General features: G+C 43.3%; 1 protein-coding gene across 4 annotated transcripts in view; it reads left to right on the forward strand.

Moving 5' to 3' along the window:
• The window catches only part of UGT8 (UDP glycosyltransferase 8), a 38,752-nt gene that overhangs the window by 15,646 nt on the left and 4,484 nt on the right, over positions 1-18,622 (forward strand). For all 4 annotated transcript variants that reach the window (XM_054172681.1, XM_054172683.1, XM_054172682.1 and 1 more), the window contains exons 2-3: positions 2,180-3,003; positions 17,925-18,067. In XM_054172681.1, the coding sequence (XP_054028656.1) occupies positions 2,182-3,003; positions 17,925-18,067 (965 nt within the window). In that variant the 5' untranslated portion in view covers positions 2,180-2,181. The remainder of the gene's footprint in view (positions 1-2,179; positions 3,004-17,924; positions 18,068-18,622) is intronic.

Below are 18,622 nucleotides of genomic sequence, written 5' to 3' on the forward strand. Positions count from 1 at the left end.
TCACTCCTGATGTCAATGGCAAAGGTGCACTCTAATGAAGATCTTATGTGCTACTGGTGATATTTGCAGCAAGTGATTTCCTCCCTCTTGCCCTGAAGTGTTATCTCTGTAAAGCTGAGCTTTGTGCCTAGGAACAGTGAAGCCTCTGAGTACTAACCAGAAAGTTACATCAGCCTGTGACTGGTGGTGGTGTGGAAATCTCGGTAAATTCTCCATGTTCAGTTCCTCATAACTTGCCCCTGGGTTTTGCCATACATCTTCATTCTGGCAGCTTTGTCTTGGGAGAGGAAAAAAACCAACAAACCTGCTGTGAAATTGTATGTCAGCCCAAATGAATGTGTGTGTATAATGCTGCTGAATAGGAAATTGGGAGAGTTCTCATAAGTGGTGGTCAGCAATCTCCTTGGCAGTGGCTCACAGTTTCTGAAGACAGATGTGGAAGAGGCTTCAGATCCGGAAAGGAAACTCCTCATGTGAAAAACTTGCAATAGTTAGTGTGGCTTGTGGTGAATTTATAACTTTACACTGGCAGGCTTAGTTGCGATTCAAAATCAAACCACTTGCAGAAGCTGGAGTAGGAGAAAAATAGGGGCACCTTTCAGAAGGGGCAGTATTACACAGTAGCAATACAAATACAAGATTCTCTGTTTATGAGCTGGTAACCCATGGAAGGTTTAAAAAACCCACATGTCCAGCAAACAAATCTGAAGTCATGAGCAGCTTGTCGTCTTGTTGTAGAAGGCTTGTAAGACTACACTGTAAGGAGATAACAAGGACTGAGTAGCAACGCTCCCTGTTTCTGTTGTGCTTATTTATGAAGGACACTGCAACAGACTCAAGTTTCCATGTGGATTGTGTTGGCAGGAGAAAACAGCAGATCGTTTGGTTTGGCTTGCACTTGTTTCTCTGTCCTAGGAGGGTTAAAGTGACTGTGCTTTAATGGACTTTGCTTTCTTCTGGTGCATGCAGTGTTTTATTGGCTTTATGCAACAAACCCGGGGGTGGGGGGGGAAGGTATTTTCTCTTTCTGTGGCAGCCCGCTTCTGTCAGGAGCTGTGGGGCTTTCAGCATAGGTTAGAGTTCATGGTTGAGTGCATGCTCAAGTACTGGATTAAACAAGTTGAGAATCAAGTACTTACAATGGTGCTTCAGTGGCATCTGTGATGTTTACATATGAAATACTAACTCGTTCACTTGTTCTCATAGACAAAGAGTAACTTTTGAAAGCTCAAAGTACTTAAGTTGATAATGGCAGCATCTTCCAGCCAGATTTTGACTTTCCACTCCTATCTGTCCAACCAATGTTGGTACTAAAAAAAGTACATGATTTTGCATGTCCTTTTAGGAGAAAAATAATTACCTATCTCTTCTCTAGTCCCATTGACTGTGTGAAAATAAAAGAACAAAACCCATTATCTTTAAATTAGAACAGAGTTGCAACTTGAAGGGCAGCTGGAAGGCTGTGGGTGACAGTCAAACAGGACCTTCTGGTAGAAATGCACATAACCACATTAGCAGTAGTGTAATGGGTGGTGTGCTTGAACTGCAAAACCAAAATAGGAGTATTAGATGTTCCAGTTGAGGGGGCAAGACTGAGCTGTACTTACAAAGGAGTCCTCTTAAATCCTTTGCACTGAAAATCACCAATGCGTCCTTTGGGTCTTGTGTGAATAGATGCAGGACTTTAAGACTTCAGCTCTTTGAACTTAGTATCTTTTAGTAACGTAATATATTACTATGACAGTAGTGCAGTTGTGCTTTTAAATATAGTCCCAGATGTAGCAGGATCTGAATTCAAGATCTTTGAGCATATGTAATTCAAAGTGGTGCATGTGGCATCTTCGTGGAGGGTACCAACCTCATTGTTTGAACTGGTTTTCTTGCCATTTACTGCAGGTGACCTATTAGTACCTGTGTTGGAAGAAACCTCTTGTCTACCCCTAACAGCAGGGAACAGCAGGGGAGAGGGAAACGCAGATCTTGCAGGAAACCAAGCACTGCTAAATGCATTCTGGAGCTGAGCAGCTGCCTTGTTCCCCATGACTGTTGCAAAGATGTCTTTGAGATGGGGGGATGTGATATAATGTGGATGTCCCACTTGAAAGCTTAACTTTTAAAATTCCCAGGTAGCACACCAACCTATTTGCTGTTGATGTAATGCTTTTCTTTCTCCTTTCAGCTATGAAGCCGTACGCTCCAGCTCTCATTCTCCTGTGGAGTGCTGTCGGGATAGCGAGGGCTGCCAAAATTGTTGTCGTGCCGCCAATTATGTTTGAAAGCCATCTTTATATTTTCAAGACTCTGGCCTCAGCCTTGCATGACCAAGGTCATCAGACAGTGTTTCTCCTCTCTGAGGGCAGAGAGATTCCTCCATCTAATCACTATAGACTTCAGCGCTACCCAGGGATCTTTAACAGCAGCACCTCGGATGATTTTCTCCAGTCCAAGATGAGGAGTATCTTCTCGGGGAGGCTGACAGCCCTCGAACTCTTCGATATCCTGGACCACTATTCCAAGAACTGTGACATGATCGTTGGCAACCAAAACCTCATGCGTGCCCTCAAACAGGAAAAATTTGACCTACTCCTGGTTGATCCCAATGAGATGTGTGGATTTGTTATAGCTCATCTTTTAGGGGTTAAATACGCCGTCTTTTCCACCGGCCTCTGGTATCCAGCCGAAGTGGGTGCTCCAGCTCCCCTGTCTTACGTCCCAGAATTTAACTCGCTGCTCACAGATCACATGAACCTATGGGAGAGGATTAAAAATACTGTTGTTTATCTTATTTCAAGATTTGGAGTCAGTTTTTTGGTTCTGCCAAAATACGAAAGGATAATGCAGAAACACAAGGTTCTGCCGGAACGGTCCATGTATGACTTGGTTCATGGATCCAGCCTGTGGATGCTTTGTACTGATGTAGCATTGGAGTTTCCGAGACCTACACTCCCCAACGTTGTATATGTGGGCGGAATCCTAACCAAACCGGCCAGCCCTCTGCCAGAAGTAAGGTTTGCTGAGCTTTACAGTCATTCCTGTGCTATCTGCTTGAGCTTGTATGATGAATGGTAGATTCAAATGGGATCTGGTGGCTTTTGTTGTTGGTTGATGAAATCTGGTCTTGCAGTACCTGAAAGGGGCCTTCAAGAAAGTTGGAAAGGGGCTTCTTACAAAGGCTTGTAGTGATAGGATGAGAGGGAATGGATAGAAGCTTGAGAAGGGCAGATTTAGATATTAGAAAGAAATTCTTTGCAGTGAGGGTGATGAGACACTGGAACAGGTTGCCTGGGGACGTCATGGATGCCCCCTCCCTGGAGGTGTTCAAGGCCAGGTTGGATGAGGCCTTGAGCAACCTGGGCTAGTGGAAGGTGTCTATGCCCATGGCAGGTGTTTGGAAGTAGGTGATCTTCAAGGTCCTTTCCAACCCTAACCCTTCTATGAATCTATAACATAAATGGCACCACTGTTGTACTCAAATATGAAATTCTACCATACACCTGCTGAGCATCCAGTCCTGAACTTTAGACAGAGCTAGTGATAGTGACTGGACTGATTCCAGAAGTCCTGGCTGCACAGATTAATAATTAAGTTTGATTACTTCGGTGTACCATGTGGTCTTTGCTACCTGATACCCAAGGGTGCCTCTGTTTAGTAACACAATGGTGAGTGACAGGCAGAACAAAATTTCACAGAAAACCTTGTCACTCCCACTTCTATTTATGTATACATAAAGAAAGAGCTCTTGGAGATAATTATCACCCAGCCAGAAGTGTCCATTAATAAATAGGTAGGTGGACCTGCAGTGCTCAACAATTTGTTTCTAAAAATGGATTTTTCAGCCTTTGCTTCTTCACATGAAAACTGCCAGGCCCATTTTTTGCTGCAAAGTGGTTGTGGAAGGCTGGGTTTTCTTTTCTCCTTTTTATTTTATTTATTTATTTTTTTATTTTTTAATTCTTGGCACTGTTGATATTGTCTTGGCTTGGTAATATTTGCAGTATTTTCACCAACTCAAAGCATCAAACAATTCTCTGATTTGGGCTGCAGGATGTTGAGCACTGAGCCAATTCCATCATCTCTTCTTTTTCCCCTCCCCTGTTCATCCTCAAATGTATCTGAGCTGAATGAGAGCAAGCACTTGGCATTGCACTCTGAACGTGCTACTGGTTATAGCCCAAAGTATATTGTCTGTGCTCCAAGGCGTCATCAAATGACCCTTAAAGTGCTGCTTCTAACTGATCTTCCTGTGTGTACATTAATGTGGTCATGTTTAGGAAGCATCAGGCTGCATGGATATCCTGAGAAAGTTACTTAAGGTACCCCTGTGCCATCTGAACAAAACTCAACCCTGTTTCTCTTCAGGAAAAACTTCCTGGCTGGGTTGAGCTTCAGCTCCCGATTCTCCAAAATGGTCCTTGCTTGTTCTGTAGGAAGAAAGATGTCTTTGTTGCATGATAAATTTGGGCACTACATTAACACTGTCTGCTTTTTTTTGTCTCTGTAAATTGGCCTGTAGGGTAAAAAATTAAAAGTCCTCAGAGGTAAACACTCTTTTTGCTATCAAATGGGGTGGAAGTGAAATGAAAGGATCAGTCATCTTTCAGTGTCTGCTCTAGGGATGTGCCTGTGTATAAATATGTTTGTACCTACACATTTATATATTTGGAGCCTTTTGAGAATATATTTATCTACTTTCTAAATTTAGTCTGGAACCACAGATGTTAGCTTGTTTACAACATCGTATGCAAGAAGGTGAAAGAGTGAATAAAATGTTGAATATAGTAAGGCTCACAGTGACCTTGAAATAGACCTCTAGGTAGAGTACTTGCTGAAAAACATTTGTTACAGTGAGGGGAGGAACTCTCCTGTAGTTATTTGATCTGAAACTTAATTTGCCTGCTCTTCAGTTTTATCAGGCTAATTGATTCTTAGTGTTGTAAGCACGGCTTTTGATGGAATGCAAGAAAGACAAAGTGAGTGTGTTCATCTTATATATCATTTGTCCATGCCTAAACTGTTGTGCAACACTGTGGTGTGTATTGTAGGTAAATTATTAGGCAATCATTTTGTTTTTACTGAACAGCTAGGTAGAACTCATAAAATTGCTTGGTTCTGGCAGATGTAAATTGGATAGCTAGTGCTGTGACTTTTCAGCTACTGCTGCATCTCTGAGGCAGGAGCCTTTGCTAATTTATTTTCTGCAGCTTTTGGCCTGGTGCTATAAGGTAAGCCGGAAGTACCTTTCTGTGATTCTCATAAATAAAAGTTATGTTTCTGCCCAGAGATGATCATCAGAAAAGAGGGGCATGTGGCTGGATCTAACAGCATTAGCAGGCAAATTGAAGCTGTTCTGTAAGCCATTCAAATTTCTTAGGTTCTCCAGAACTGCTTGTGCCTAGTCTACTTTTTCTGGTAGAGAAATATAGGAGGGGTGGAGGGTGGAAATCCACGTTGAGTTTTCAAGTACAAAATAGTTGCTTGACACAAAATAACCAGGAACCTCAGCAATGGCACAACTACCTTGTTTTGTAATTACTTTTTACCTTTTTTGCCACCTCCCTGAAAAAACAACCAGCCAAACAAAACCTGAAAAGGCAGAGTGTGATAATTAAAGAGGAAACAAGGTCAAGGCCTTTGGAACTGTTAGGAGATGACTGTTGTTTAATTCTAGGGGATGTGGTAGCTCTGTTCTGTGGTTGCTCAATGGAGAGTTATATGAATTCCCCACTAACTGCATGCAGGGTCTCTTTATAGAGTATTTTTGGTGTAGGTAAACTAGATTTATTTGGGAAGATTTTTAGCTGGAATCTTTATTTTACCTGCAAATGGAATGTTTGCTGGTGTCTGATAGGAGAACATAAGGGTCTATAGCAGCATTTGGTCTTTTTAAGTGACGTGCTTCATGGGGGGATGTTAGCTCTGGGGCTGCAATCCAAGCTGCTGGAGTGTGGACAGTGTACGCAGAGCCTCTGCTGTGCTGGCACAGGGCTCGGGTAGGGCCAGGCTGCAGTCTCTGCAGGGACCGTATGTTACCTGTGCGTCACCCGTGAAGGGGACTGGCCTTAGGCTGCGGGGAGACCTCACTGCTCTCTACAACTGCCTGAAAGGAGGTTGGAGTGAGGTGGGGATGGTCTCTTCTCCCTACTGTCAGGTGATAGGATGAAAATAAATGGCCTTAGATTGTGCTAGGGGATATTAAGAAAAGTTTCTTTCTTCTAAGAGTGGTCAGGCATGGCAATAGGCTGCCCAGGTGCAGTCCCTCTCCAAGAAATGTGTGGACGTGGCACTTTGGGACATGGTATAATGATCGTGATGGTGTTAGGTCAATGTTTGGACTTGATGATCGTAGAGGTCTTTTCCAACCAAAACAACGCTGTGATTCTGTCCTTTCTGCCCTGCATAGGCCAGAAAGCGACAGGAGCTGATGATGCAGCTAGCTTGCGTGGCAGGCTGCTAAGCTTTCCAGCCACGATGGCTGCAGGGTGCACCACTGGGCTCCAGCACCCACGCTGCAAACGCGTCTTTGGGCTGCAGCTCGCCCAGAAGCCTCGGGCAGACTTGTCAGACTCTGATCCTCCTGTGAGGCAGCGTCCCGCGGCCGGGCTGCGCTTGGCGCAGTGTCCCTCGGCTGGTCGCAGTGCTGAGCGAGCCGAGGGGCGGGAGCCAAGAGCCTGCGAGAGGAAGAGCGGCGAGTCCTTGGGAGGTCACCGCTCTGCCCGGCTCCCTGCGGCGGCTTGCGGCAGTCTGCTCCTCAGCAGAGCAAGGCTGGGCTGGTCATACAGACGTAGGCTGTCACTGAACGTCCCCATCGTGGCACATTTCCTCCTGTGCTGCTCTTAGCCCTGCTGCGAGTGGATGGAGCTGAGCAGAACCTGTCACTTGTTTCATTGTGATGGAAGGGTTGATGACTGCTTGACAAAGCTTGGTGAAGGCAAGAGACACTGCAAATTGTCTTCTGTGGCAGCTAGCATGCTGTTTTCACTGGTTAGTGTGTGAATGCAGAAGGTGCTCCTTGCATGTATAGTATGCTTTGTGAAAGGGAGATGGTTAATGTAGCTGCACCCATCACTCCGAAGTGAATAGAGTCTGCTATTTGTATAGTTATCTCCAGGAAGTGTATTTTGAATTGCACAGAGGACAGCACCAGCAGAATTAGCCTCAAAAAAATCAAGAGCTGGAGACAGACTGAATATCAAGTCTTTAAGGTCATTGCTGACTTAAACTATTAAGTATACAGTGCTACCTGGCAGCATTTTGTAGGTAAATGCCAGTGGCCATTAGCAAAGTAAAAGGCTCTTCTGTCTCTTCCTTATTACACTTCTTCAGAGGGATCTTGTGAAGCTGGCTAAAGCTGGCTTTTTAAAGCAGCACGTTTTAGGAATCAATGGGGAAGCCTCTGTTACAGCACTTGTATCCTGTTACTAGGTTGGTAAGTAGACATTAATCAGTCCCATAGTAGACGTCCTTGAATAGGGTTAGAAACCCAGCGAGTGCTTCAAACAGCTGACTTGGGAAACGCCCTCCCTGCCAAGGAGGGGACAGAGGGCATTGGGAACAAGTAGGAGTCCTTGCTGCAGGAAAAGTGGCTGAGCAGTGTCTCCAAAGGACGCCTTCCCATCAACTGGTTGATGTTGGTGAGTTTGGACGTAGCATGGATCCTGCAGTTTGGATACAGTTGCACTTGAAAGAAACCAAAACACCCAACAACAGAACAACAAACTAAAATGCTGCATCCCCTGCAGTTTGTAAGTTGAGCTGTTGATTTTTCACAGCTACAGTTTTTAAAGTTCTTTTAACTACCTGTGTGTTATACTGTGCTTGTTTTAATGCTGCTTTTGAGGTGGTACTGTGGACTGAAAGCCATTTGTCACTGATAGGAAAAGAGAAACAAAAGACAGTTGTATTTTTCTTAATCTTCTGTACCTGAGTAAATGAAATTTATGCTACAAAAGAGGCTGTTCACATTTCAGAATTATAAGCTATCATGTCAGCCATTGCTGTCAACAAATAGTAATTACAGGAACTTACTTGCTCCTCCCTGTACATCTCTCATCTTGTTACCATATAGATCCAGATCTACGCTACAAATTGGTGGCTTTGAAATGTCTTCACTAGAAATGTTTTGGAGTTGTGGGGTTTTATTCCCCCCCTGAGTCTTGCTGACAGATCAACAGTTACATGTTTAAAGATGAATCTGCTGGTATTTAGTGAAATTAGGTGGAGGAATAAAGAGACATTTTAATCTTTGTATTTTCCTCCTTCATTCCAATTCAAGGACACAGTCTGAGCCCTTGCAGACTGTTGCAGTGGATTTTTGCCCATGGCCTAGCACCATCATCTGATTATTTGTTTTATTTTTTTTAACAATCTTTTTAATTTTTAAAGTCTGGGCAATAGTTCTTTTAGAGCTGCCTTTGACAGTTGATTCTTGGTGATATGAAGTAACTGTAACACTGTTTTAAAATGCATGTCATTGTCAACTGGGGAAGTCTTTTCAGGGTGATGATTATGGAGCACTATGTAAATTCTGGGCTGAACCCTATCATTATGTATTTTGGCGTTGAAATCTTCCATGTAAACCTTCTCCCCACCCCAGCTATACAAGTAAGCACTACCTGAGCTCTTCAGGCACCCAGAGACATAAAACTGCTGTAGTCTCAGATGCTCCAGTATGACCAGGTTGGTGAACCATGTCAATTTTTGCCTGACTGCTACATTTCTATTTGGGAAGATACACTACACAGGTAAGGTAACTGCTGAGTCATGCAAGACAGGGAAAAGGATGCAGGGCTGATGCAGAAGTCAGTTAACTCTCCAGTAAAATTTGGTCAGGAAGGCAGGATATCCAAGTATGTAAGCTGGCATCCAGTTGTCTGGGGAATGAGCACAAAATCTCTTCAGCAAGCCTGTGCTGTCCCTCAAAAAGCAAGTTTACTTGGCTCATGTGTATGCAGTGGTGATTTATCTCAAGTGATTGTGTGTCTTAGGAATGGAAAATGGTCTCATTCAGATCTTGGATATTGCATAGGTTGGATTCATAGAATGGTTTGGGTTGGAGGGGACCTTGAAAAACATCTGGTTCTAATGCCCCAGACAATGAGCTGGTGTTTTTGACAAGGTCCACTTCTAGCATACTCGAGGACAGTTTCTAATGTTACGTAGAGAAACAGAAGATAGGAACTTATTTGCAATGGCATATTTATTTTCTGTAGCATTTGGAATGTGCTTGAGTTTGTATAATTTGGGAAATTGGGATGTGTGCAAACCTGACTTTTAAGAGAAGCAATTATTATAATTTTGTTGTATTCAAGCCAACTTTTCAGATGTTCTAGTTGCTTAAAGGATATTTAAGTGAAATGGGTAACTTGTGTTCAGCTAATAATCTCCTTGAGAGTTTATTCTGTGGCTGGGTCAGTGCCAGACAGCAGCTGTTGTTTGGGGTGGTAAGGGGTCTACAGGAGAGGATGGAGGTTTCTGAGGGAGAGGAATGTGATTGGATGGGGAGGAGAAGGGACAGTCCCATGCCTGGCTCCCTGCTGTGGTGTTAGTGGCTAAGAGCCCCTGGTATGCAGCATCTTCCATGATGTGGTTTTAGACACCTCTTCCCTGACCTTTCTGAAGAGTGCTGGGAAAATCAGTCATCTATCTTTTCTGCCTAAAAAAAGCATCTGTCTTTGAAATAATGCTGTTCTGATTATAAGCTTGCCTTCAAGGGAATCCTAGGTTCAGGGTGTCAGTTCATGCTTGGCTGAAACCTGGTGTACAGTAATGTTTTTCAGTGCCCAAGTTCATTCGATGTACTTTACAGATGACCTGAAATAGTCATCTTTCCTATCCTGACTGAGCAGTCCTGACAGTGACCTTGTTGAAGGTTACAGCATCACCTTGAAACAGGAGTTCTGTTGTTAACAGTGTCATCCAAGTGGTTTTATTTTGTTCATCCCTAAGAGGAGGAACTGAGGAATTGCAGCTGTGGTGCTCAGTCTCCGTGCTTTTTGCCTAGGGGTAAGGGACACATACAGGTAGATGAGGCCCCTCCAAAGAGTTTGAGTGCAATTCTGGTCACCCCAACTAAGCAAAGGAGCAGAAAAAGAGATGAGGGAAGTCTTATTGAAGGATGTGAGATCTTGCCACTTAAACAGAGACTTAGAAGCTAGATGATCTTAAGCTTCTTAAAGAAGGGCTGCTGACTAATGGCCTGTTTAAATATATAAGTAATATATGAAAATATCTGTAATTGTTATAAATATGTTTTACAAAGAGGGAAGAGAGTAGGAAAGCTCCAGGAAAAAGGAAGAGCTATTCAATCTCAAAAGGAAGCTAAGAACAATTTACTTTTATTAAATCAAAGTTGCAGGTTAAAGTTGCATCTCCAGCCATCCACAGAGCAGAGGTGCTGTACCAGAGCAATGAAAGACACAATTTCTCCCCTGAATTAGTTTACACTGTGGATGAGGCTGTGTCAGGATCTGTAATGCAGAGGGATGGATTTGAAATTCAGCTGCTTTTCAGTTTTCTTCTTACTCTATTCACTTTCTTTTTAATTTGATCTGATTTTCTTGAAGTGGAAACGCTGTACCTAAAACTGCCTTTTCTTAACTTTTGCTTATCGGAGCATTGACAAATCCCTGGTTTGTTTTTACATGTAATAGTCAAGCTTTTCTACCTGTGCTTGCAAGTTATACAACAGGGCTTGCTGCTTAGGGTTTGTTGTTTGTGGGGTTTTTTATTGTTGTTGTGTTGTTGTTGTTATTGTTTTGGTATATTTTTAACAAAATATTGCTTCTGGGGTAACATCAACGAGGTTCTTGATTTCAGTCCTGGATTTGAGGATACTGCTGCACCTGCTCCTCCCTGCAGTGCTTTTACTAACCTCTCTTGAAGGGCAAGCCTCTTTATTTTCGACTGCCTTCCATTCACTTGAAAAGCAAGGTTGCTTTCCCAGGGTGCTTGCCAAAGGTCCAGTGAGTAATGGATTTTTGACGGAGAGCATTGCATCAGGGAAGTACTTGCATGGCAGTTTTTTGGTTGACCTCTAGTTGTAGGTAGGCTCTGTTCTTGGAGGCTTCATTGGATACGCCTGTAACTCTAGAGAGGGCTGAGGTACAGGGGAAAAGACAAAAGGCTTGTGGTACTGTTTCTTGCCTGTGTTTTGGAGTCTGCATTTCTTTCCTCTTTAAGGTTACGTGGACTTAAAGGGTCCATTTGCTTTGGATGTTAAATGAGAAAAGGCAGCAGAGCTCAGGAATGAGAAAATGCCATTTTAGACATTGAAAAGCTTCACGAGGCTTGAAAGATTTCCCCCTCCCCAGTGGATTTTGATAAGCCTAATACACAGTCTAAATACTAAATATAACAACTGTGAAGCAACAAAAGGATGAAGTCTGTATTTCAATCTGTCTGGTGCTGTTGAAGCAGCACTTTATCAGCAGCATTGTTAGATTAATATGTGATCATCATGCACTTAGTGCTCAGGGGTCTTGAGAGACAAACAGTTCAGATCTCACACTTTGTTCCCCACCAGAATGTTAGCATGGCTTTAACCAGCAAGAGGATAGAGGAATGTAGTCTAATGCCATAAACTGAACATGCTTTTTAATGTTTACAGTGTCTTGGGTTTTGGAATTCTCTTACTCTGTGCTAACATGAGCCACCAAATGTGAAAAAGTATCATGAGTATTAACTGCATGGATTTTGTGTAAGTTAGAGCTTATGAATAGAATAAGATTTATCAACATCTTAATAGTACATGACAGACATCAGCCAACATCAGCACCTGTAGGGAAGACAAAACATAAATGTGCTGAGACTTTACAAATGCTCCACCCTTTCTCTTTCATTTTGATGGCACACAGCAGATTAAATGGAGAGCAGGAGAGCAGTAAAAACATGTTTAGTTACAAGTTCTCAACAGAAAGAAGTTTTGCCAACAGCAACTTGTATTTGAGGACAGAGAACAATTAACTTTCAATGAATCCAGAAGGAAATAGTGGGGTGGGGAAGGATCATTTCTTGGTAGGGAGCAGTGTGGCTGCTGCTAATTGAACTCACTGAGCCTGATGGTACAAAAAGGAATAAACCTGGATAAAATGAGATGAGCATGCTTGCCTTGTTGCCCTTGTAAGTGGCAGGAATTTACTTAGAAACATAACCTTCAGTGTGACATCCATGCTAGCTGAAGCAGAGACCTTGGCTGAGGCAGCAGAAGGCAGCTGGATATGTTGAGTCAGGGAGGTGCAAGCCATCCTCTGCTTGGTGCGGTCGTTTGCTGTGGTGTCCCATGCCCTTTGCCTGTTATAGCAAATAACTTAAAGCCCTCTAGTTTTGGCTATAAAATGATTTACAAATTCATGGCAAGTGTGTACAAGGAGCATCCTTGGCCTAAAGTGGTGGTGCTTCTCTGGGTTTGCTGTGGACTGAGCTGATACTTTGAAACTTTCCAACGGTACGATAGGACCCTGTTTGTTCAGTGATAGGAGGGGTCATATAATGGCATCTATATGACCTTTAATTGCCTGTGCTGAAATGTGGGGGGTGTTTTAGTAAAATTCAAATGAGATTAAAAATGTCTTTAATATAGCATTTAAATATTTCACATGAGAGAAATGCTATTTAGATGATGCCAGAAAAGTTAGGCCACTAATAAAAATGGCCTGTGTACCTTTCTCTTTATTTTCCAGTATCTGCTTTCTAAAGGTCACTTCATGTGCCTTCTTATTTATTTATTTTGAAATAGATCTGGTTTTGTCTACTCTAAGCAGCATTTTGTAGTAGAAGCTACATAGTATGCCTGTGCTCTTCATTAGGGAAGGGTGGTTTGCAACCATATTCAAAGAACAGGCATTTGTGCTATTACCCATTTGAATCGAGCAGCTGAACAGGGAAAGCTTGGGGTATTAAACCCGGTGATGTTTGTATTTGTGTACTTCGTTGATCTGAGACAAAGCTCAGTATTAGGCACCACTGGTTACTGCCAGCTGGGCCCTCACTCTATACTCACAGCTGTGCATTTAGCATCTGAGCCTGCTAAGAATAGCTAATTAGAAAATCAAACAGAACAAAGCTCACACAGTAGGGTTGGCACAATAGCATTCCTGTCTGAGAATGGTAAAAAGATTTGATTTTATTTTTCATTCCTACCCCCCATGCCTGTAGTATAGCATAGATCAATAAGTGCTTATTCTTCCTGTGCAAGCACAGGGAGCACCTCAGTAAAAGGCCAGTACATCTTTAAAAAATGACCAGTGCATACCATAAAGGAAAAAAAGAAAAAAGGACCGGTACATACTCAAAACCTGCAGTCCCACTAATGTAATGATCTCTATGTGATGCTGCTGATAGGCAGCCAAATTTGTAAAAGAGAATGAGGCAAGGTCAGAATTACTGAATGAGAGGGGTTGGAAGGGACCTTTGGAGTTCTAGTCAAAAACCTCTGCCAGAGCAGGTTCACCCACAGCAAGTTGCACAGCATCCAGGCAGGTTTGAAATGACTCTAGAAATGGAGAGTCCACCACCTCTTCTGGCAGCCTGTTCCAGGACTCTGCCACCCTCAAAGTCGAGAAGCTCTTCCTCATGGTTAGATGGAACTTATGTTCAAGTTTGTGCCTGGTTACCTCATGTCTTGTTGCTGGGCACCACTGAAGAAAGACTGTCCCCATCCTCCTGACACCTACCCTTGAAGTATTAATAAGCATTGCTAGAATCCGTCCCACTCACTCTTACCTAGCCCTAAGTTCCTCAGCCTCTCCTCTTAAGAGACATGTTCCAGTCCTCTCATCTTCATAGCCCCTTGCTGTACCTTCTCAAGCAGTTCCCTGCCCTTCTTGTGCTGGGAAGCCCAGAATTGGACATAGTGCATTAGATGAGTTCCATTTACTTCTCTTACATAAAAAATTTGAGTTTAGAATGAACCTGAACATCCTTCAAACTGGGCAAAAGGAGGTCACTTTGCTGCAAGCAAGGAGCTGTAAAATGCTGCCTGGACATAGAAGGTTGCTCTTAAGGAAGGCAACTCTAATGACTCAGCCTGACTCTGTGTTTTCATATGGTGTGTAATTAGATCAGGAAGACAGAATATGCTGGAGGTCAAAGATATAAGTGGATTGAAGAAAAAGGAAGGCATGAATCCATAGAGAATGAGCCTACGTGTCTGTGGAACTTCTTAGTGTAGAGTGTTGGAGTGGTGGTTTCATTCTACACAGAGAGAGTGATTGCCCATTGGAATGTGCTGCCAGGGAGGTGGTGGAGTCACCAGCATTGGTGGTGTTTAGGAGGAGACTCGATAGGGTGCTTGGTTGCATGGTGTATTTGATTAGGTGGTGTTGGATGATAGGTTGGATACGATGATCTTGAAGGTCTCTTCCGATCTGGTTTATTCTATTGAGCCTAGTGGTTGGGATTGGTGGAATGGAAAGGAAGGAAGGTGATTAATGTTATAATGGGTGGCACAGGACAGTTTTGATGTTGAACTGAGTCAAAAATCATATTCTTTATAATCTAGCATCTTAAAAGATGATTTGGTTGGCCACGTATCATCTGGGCAGTCTGAGCAGTTCTACCTGAGCTAGGTCTTTGTTGTGCTTGTGTTAATGGGTCTGTACCTGTAGGATGGGAGGTGATTCACTCCTGAGCATCTTGGAGCATTGCAAACCTCATTTCACTTGTCCCTTCCTTGAGTGGCCCTGTCTGTTTGAGAAGCAGGCTTGATTTCTGAAGTTAAAAACATTCCCATGCAAACTTCTGTTGCTCAGATCCCATTTTGAGAGCTTCAAGTGGGCTTTGTTCATTGCCACACTTAGGAAGTGGGTCAGGAGAGGGAGCACTTGGATAACAGGCTTTAGTTGATACAAAGTACACTGTAAACTGGTTTGTATTCCATTGGCTTTATTTTTTTTCAATGTAATCCCATTTAATATGGCAAACAAATGCCATCGTCTGAGCCTGATGACAGGATCTTGTCTTGCCTGTCAAGATTGTAATTCCCTATTGTGTGTGTGATGTTCCACTGAAGCAGTGGGATTACCTTCAACAGGAAGAGTCACAAAGATTTGGCTATGAAATCAGCCAGAAGAATGTGAAGCAGGTTGATTTGCTATTGCACAGCCATAAAATGCAAAAGCCTGTTTGTAGGGGGACTGATTCTGTGGCAAATAGTAAGGTTCCTTTCTTTTTTCCCCCCTCTCCATAAAATTCTAAGTATTTAATAGCTATTTGTTACCATACACAGATTTTTTTGAATGCTGATTTAGAAATTCCATTGTAAGGAAGTAATTTTTTACCTCTTCTGGCTTCCCTGAGCTGAATGAGAAACACTTAAACAGTAGTGGCAGCTCTCCTCTTTTCATCCTTGATAAAGCAAGCATGCCTCTGGCTGGACTTTGTGCCACAGATCACAACCATTTGGGTCCACAGTTCAGCCAGGTTTCAGTCCCACCTCACTGTTGCTGTAGCCAGTACCTCACTGGTTAATCTGGGAGGCAGTGCTGAAAGCATTACCCAGATATACAGCACTGCAGGTGGGGTCCTACCAGAGTGGAGTAGAGCGGCAGAATCCCTCCCTTGACCTGCTGCCCATGCTGCTGGGGATGCAGCCCAGGATGCACTTGACTTCTGAGCTGTCAGCACGAGGTGCTGGCTCAGCTCCAGCTTTTCATCCACCAGCACCCCCAAGACCTTCTCTGTAGGGCTGCTCTCCCTCCAGTCTCTGCCCAGCCTGTGTTTGTGCATTTGCATTTGTGAATTTGTGCATGTATGCATTTGCAGCATGCCTTAGGTCCTTAAGCAAAATTCAAGGACAAACTTTAAATAAATCCCATAACCACTTGGAAACTTTCATGTCAGAAGTTCTGCCAGTAATAAATGATTCAGCTTCAAGGCAGGTCACAGACACTTCCCCTCCTTTCTCTTTTTCCCTCTTCCCTCCACATACATAGGAAAAAGAGGAAAAAAAAAAAAAAGAAAAGGAAGAAAAAAAGAAAAAAAAGGGAAAGAAGTGTACTGGAAAAGGATGAAGAAAAATGCAAAAGCATGGATTCTGGAGAAAATATCAATTCCTTTTTTCACTGTGCACCCTCCCAGTGTCATTTGCCTGCTGGTTTTTGTGGTGGTTTTGTGCTGAGATAGGATAGCACAGCGTTACTCTCTTAGTGTCCACCCTGCTGTTTATTGCCAGGACAAGAGGTGCATTGTGAACAAGGCTCTCAGTTTTTTTTTACTCATTTCCTATTGCTGTACTGGTGTTGAGCAGGCTTATGCTTAAGTTGGATGAGACCAGAATTAAACCATGTCCTGGGAAATACTAGATATTCTTCAGCAGGTTGGCATATTGATATCAGTGCTAGAAATTTTAGTTTCCACTGCCAGCAGCTGCATTGGAAAAACCCCAGAATTTAAATCTACATTTCCAAAAAGCAAAGGTTGCACTGAGTTCTTTACCTTTTTTCCATCATGTTTCCCTCTGCTTGAAGCCAAATGACATTGTTCTTGTTTCTGAGGCTTGTGTAGCTGGCACCTCCATGCTCTCTCTTGTATGCTTGGATGGTTTTTCCTCTGACCCTGCAGAGCCCTGCTGTCTTGGTGGCAGCAGGTGGTGATCCACTGGCTTCTCTTGTTGTCAGGGACACAAACCCTGTTACCACCAGGCCAAACCTGGCACTGGGATTTTGTGGTCTCCTTTGCAAATTAACTGTGGCTTGCCTGAAGCGTCAGCTGTGAAGGAATTGCCAGTGGCTGGACCCACTGAGGTGTTCAGTGCAATGAAACCTAGGACCAGCTGTGGTTGTATGTGGGGAGACCATGCATGCATAGGGTGAGCATCCCTTGGTGAGCCCCAAAGCTCTGTGCAGCAGAGGGCAGGGAGCTTGATCTTGCATTCCTTGCCTAAGATGAGACAGCCTTTGAGTTAAGATCAGCTAAAATGGTGTTACAAAGAGACTCAATTTCAGAGTAATTAGAAGTATGAGCTGAAGTGTGCAAAGGACTTTGGCTTTTATTACACTTGTGTCTCTTTAATGTAATTCTGCTAACTTGCTGTGGAAGAGGCACACATCAGTGAACTCTAGAATGGCTTGAGTTGGAAGGGACCTTAAGGATCATCCCTGCCATAGGCAGGGACACCTCCCACTAGGGCAGGTTGCTCAATGCCTTACCCAACCTGGTCTTCAAATACTTCTAGAGATGAGGTGTCTGCAACTTCTGTGGACACCCCATGCCAGTGTCTTACCGCCCTCATAGTAAAGAATTTCTTCCTAATGTGTGATCTAAATCTGCCCTGCTCTAGCTTCAAACCATTGCCCCTTATCCTATCACCACATACACTTTATCACTATCACCTTCTTCTTGTAGTATGGGTCCAAGGAAGAGGGACAGCCACCCCGTGCTGGCCATACAGATACAATATTGTTCCTTATTTCTTGAAATACTGGAAACTGAGTGGGTTTTGAAACCCTGGCTTCTTTCAAGTTACATTTATTATTTTTGTATAAATGAAAGAAACCCAGCCCTTTTGAAGTGCTCTCGCTTCCTTTAAGGCTAGAAATCACACAGTTAAGTCACAGACTCTTTCCTGTGCAATACTTGCAGGCTGGTAGTATGAGATAGGTCTGTTTATGTAGCTGAGTTTAAAATGTGCTGTGTTGACTTGGGAATGTGTGTTAACTGCTCATTTAAGAAAGAACAAATTGTCTCATGGAAGGGGTGCTTAATAGTGAACCTGGAACAAACCTGGAATAAGTCTGCTGTTCAGAGCCTGTTCTGAATGTCCAGGTCATTGTGCTTGGGCATTTCTAAAAGGTTTATGACTTTTGAAACTTGGCTTGTGAAGTAACAGAGACACCAACAATTGTTCTTTCTAAGCACTGTTTATTGAGTCTGTTCCTCTGTTTTAACCCTACTTCCTCAGTGCTCAGTACAAGTTTTCACTTTAACAGGATCTCCAGACATGGGTGAATGGTGCTAACGAAAATGGCTTTGTCCTCGTCTCCTTTGGAGCTGGAGTGAAATACCTGTCAGAAGATATAGCCAATAAGCTAGCACATGCTCTGGCAAGGCTGCCTCAGAGAGTGATTTGGAGGTAAGTGCAACGGTGATTTCAAACACCCTTATTTCCTATTGTGCCAGCTTGCTCTAGAGTTGCAGAAACTGAGATTGAGACAGTCTGGAGTGGTGCAGAGGACCTGGGTTCTTTTGAAAGACTCTTTCTGGGAACATTATAGTCCCTAGTAGTAAGGAGGAGCAATAATTTTGTGTCGGCATAAGACATAGGTCCTGTGCTCAGTTTGTATATTGTAGAAGGACTGGGGAGAGGGAAAAGAGAGACTGAGGTTACAGTGTTTGTGACACCGCCACTGGGTTCCAGGCAACTGAGCAAGAAAAATCCACCTGTCTCACAGTCTGATCCCAAACTGGTCATCAGTAGCTTCTTGCCTCTGAAGCCGAGCTGTCAGCCTTTACCTTCCTGGTTTTAGTAACTGCTTCTAAAGTGAGACAGTGGCAATTATCAGGACCTACAGGAAACTGGACAGCTGAAAAGGAATGTCTGGTGTTGATTAGTATATATGTGTGGGTGAGATGTTCATGGTGGAGTTACTTAGCTAGTACCAGCCAGAGTTCTCAGTAAAACCATGGA

The sequence above is a fragment of the Dryobates pubescens genome, chromosome 24 (assembly GCF_014839835.1).
Source record: "Dryobates pubescens isolate bDryPub1 chromosome 24, bDryPub1.pri, whole genome shotgun sequence".
NCBI classification, from domain to species: Eukaryota; Metazoa; Chordata; class Aves; order Piciformes; family Picidae; genus Dryobates; species Dryobates pubescens.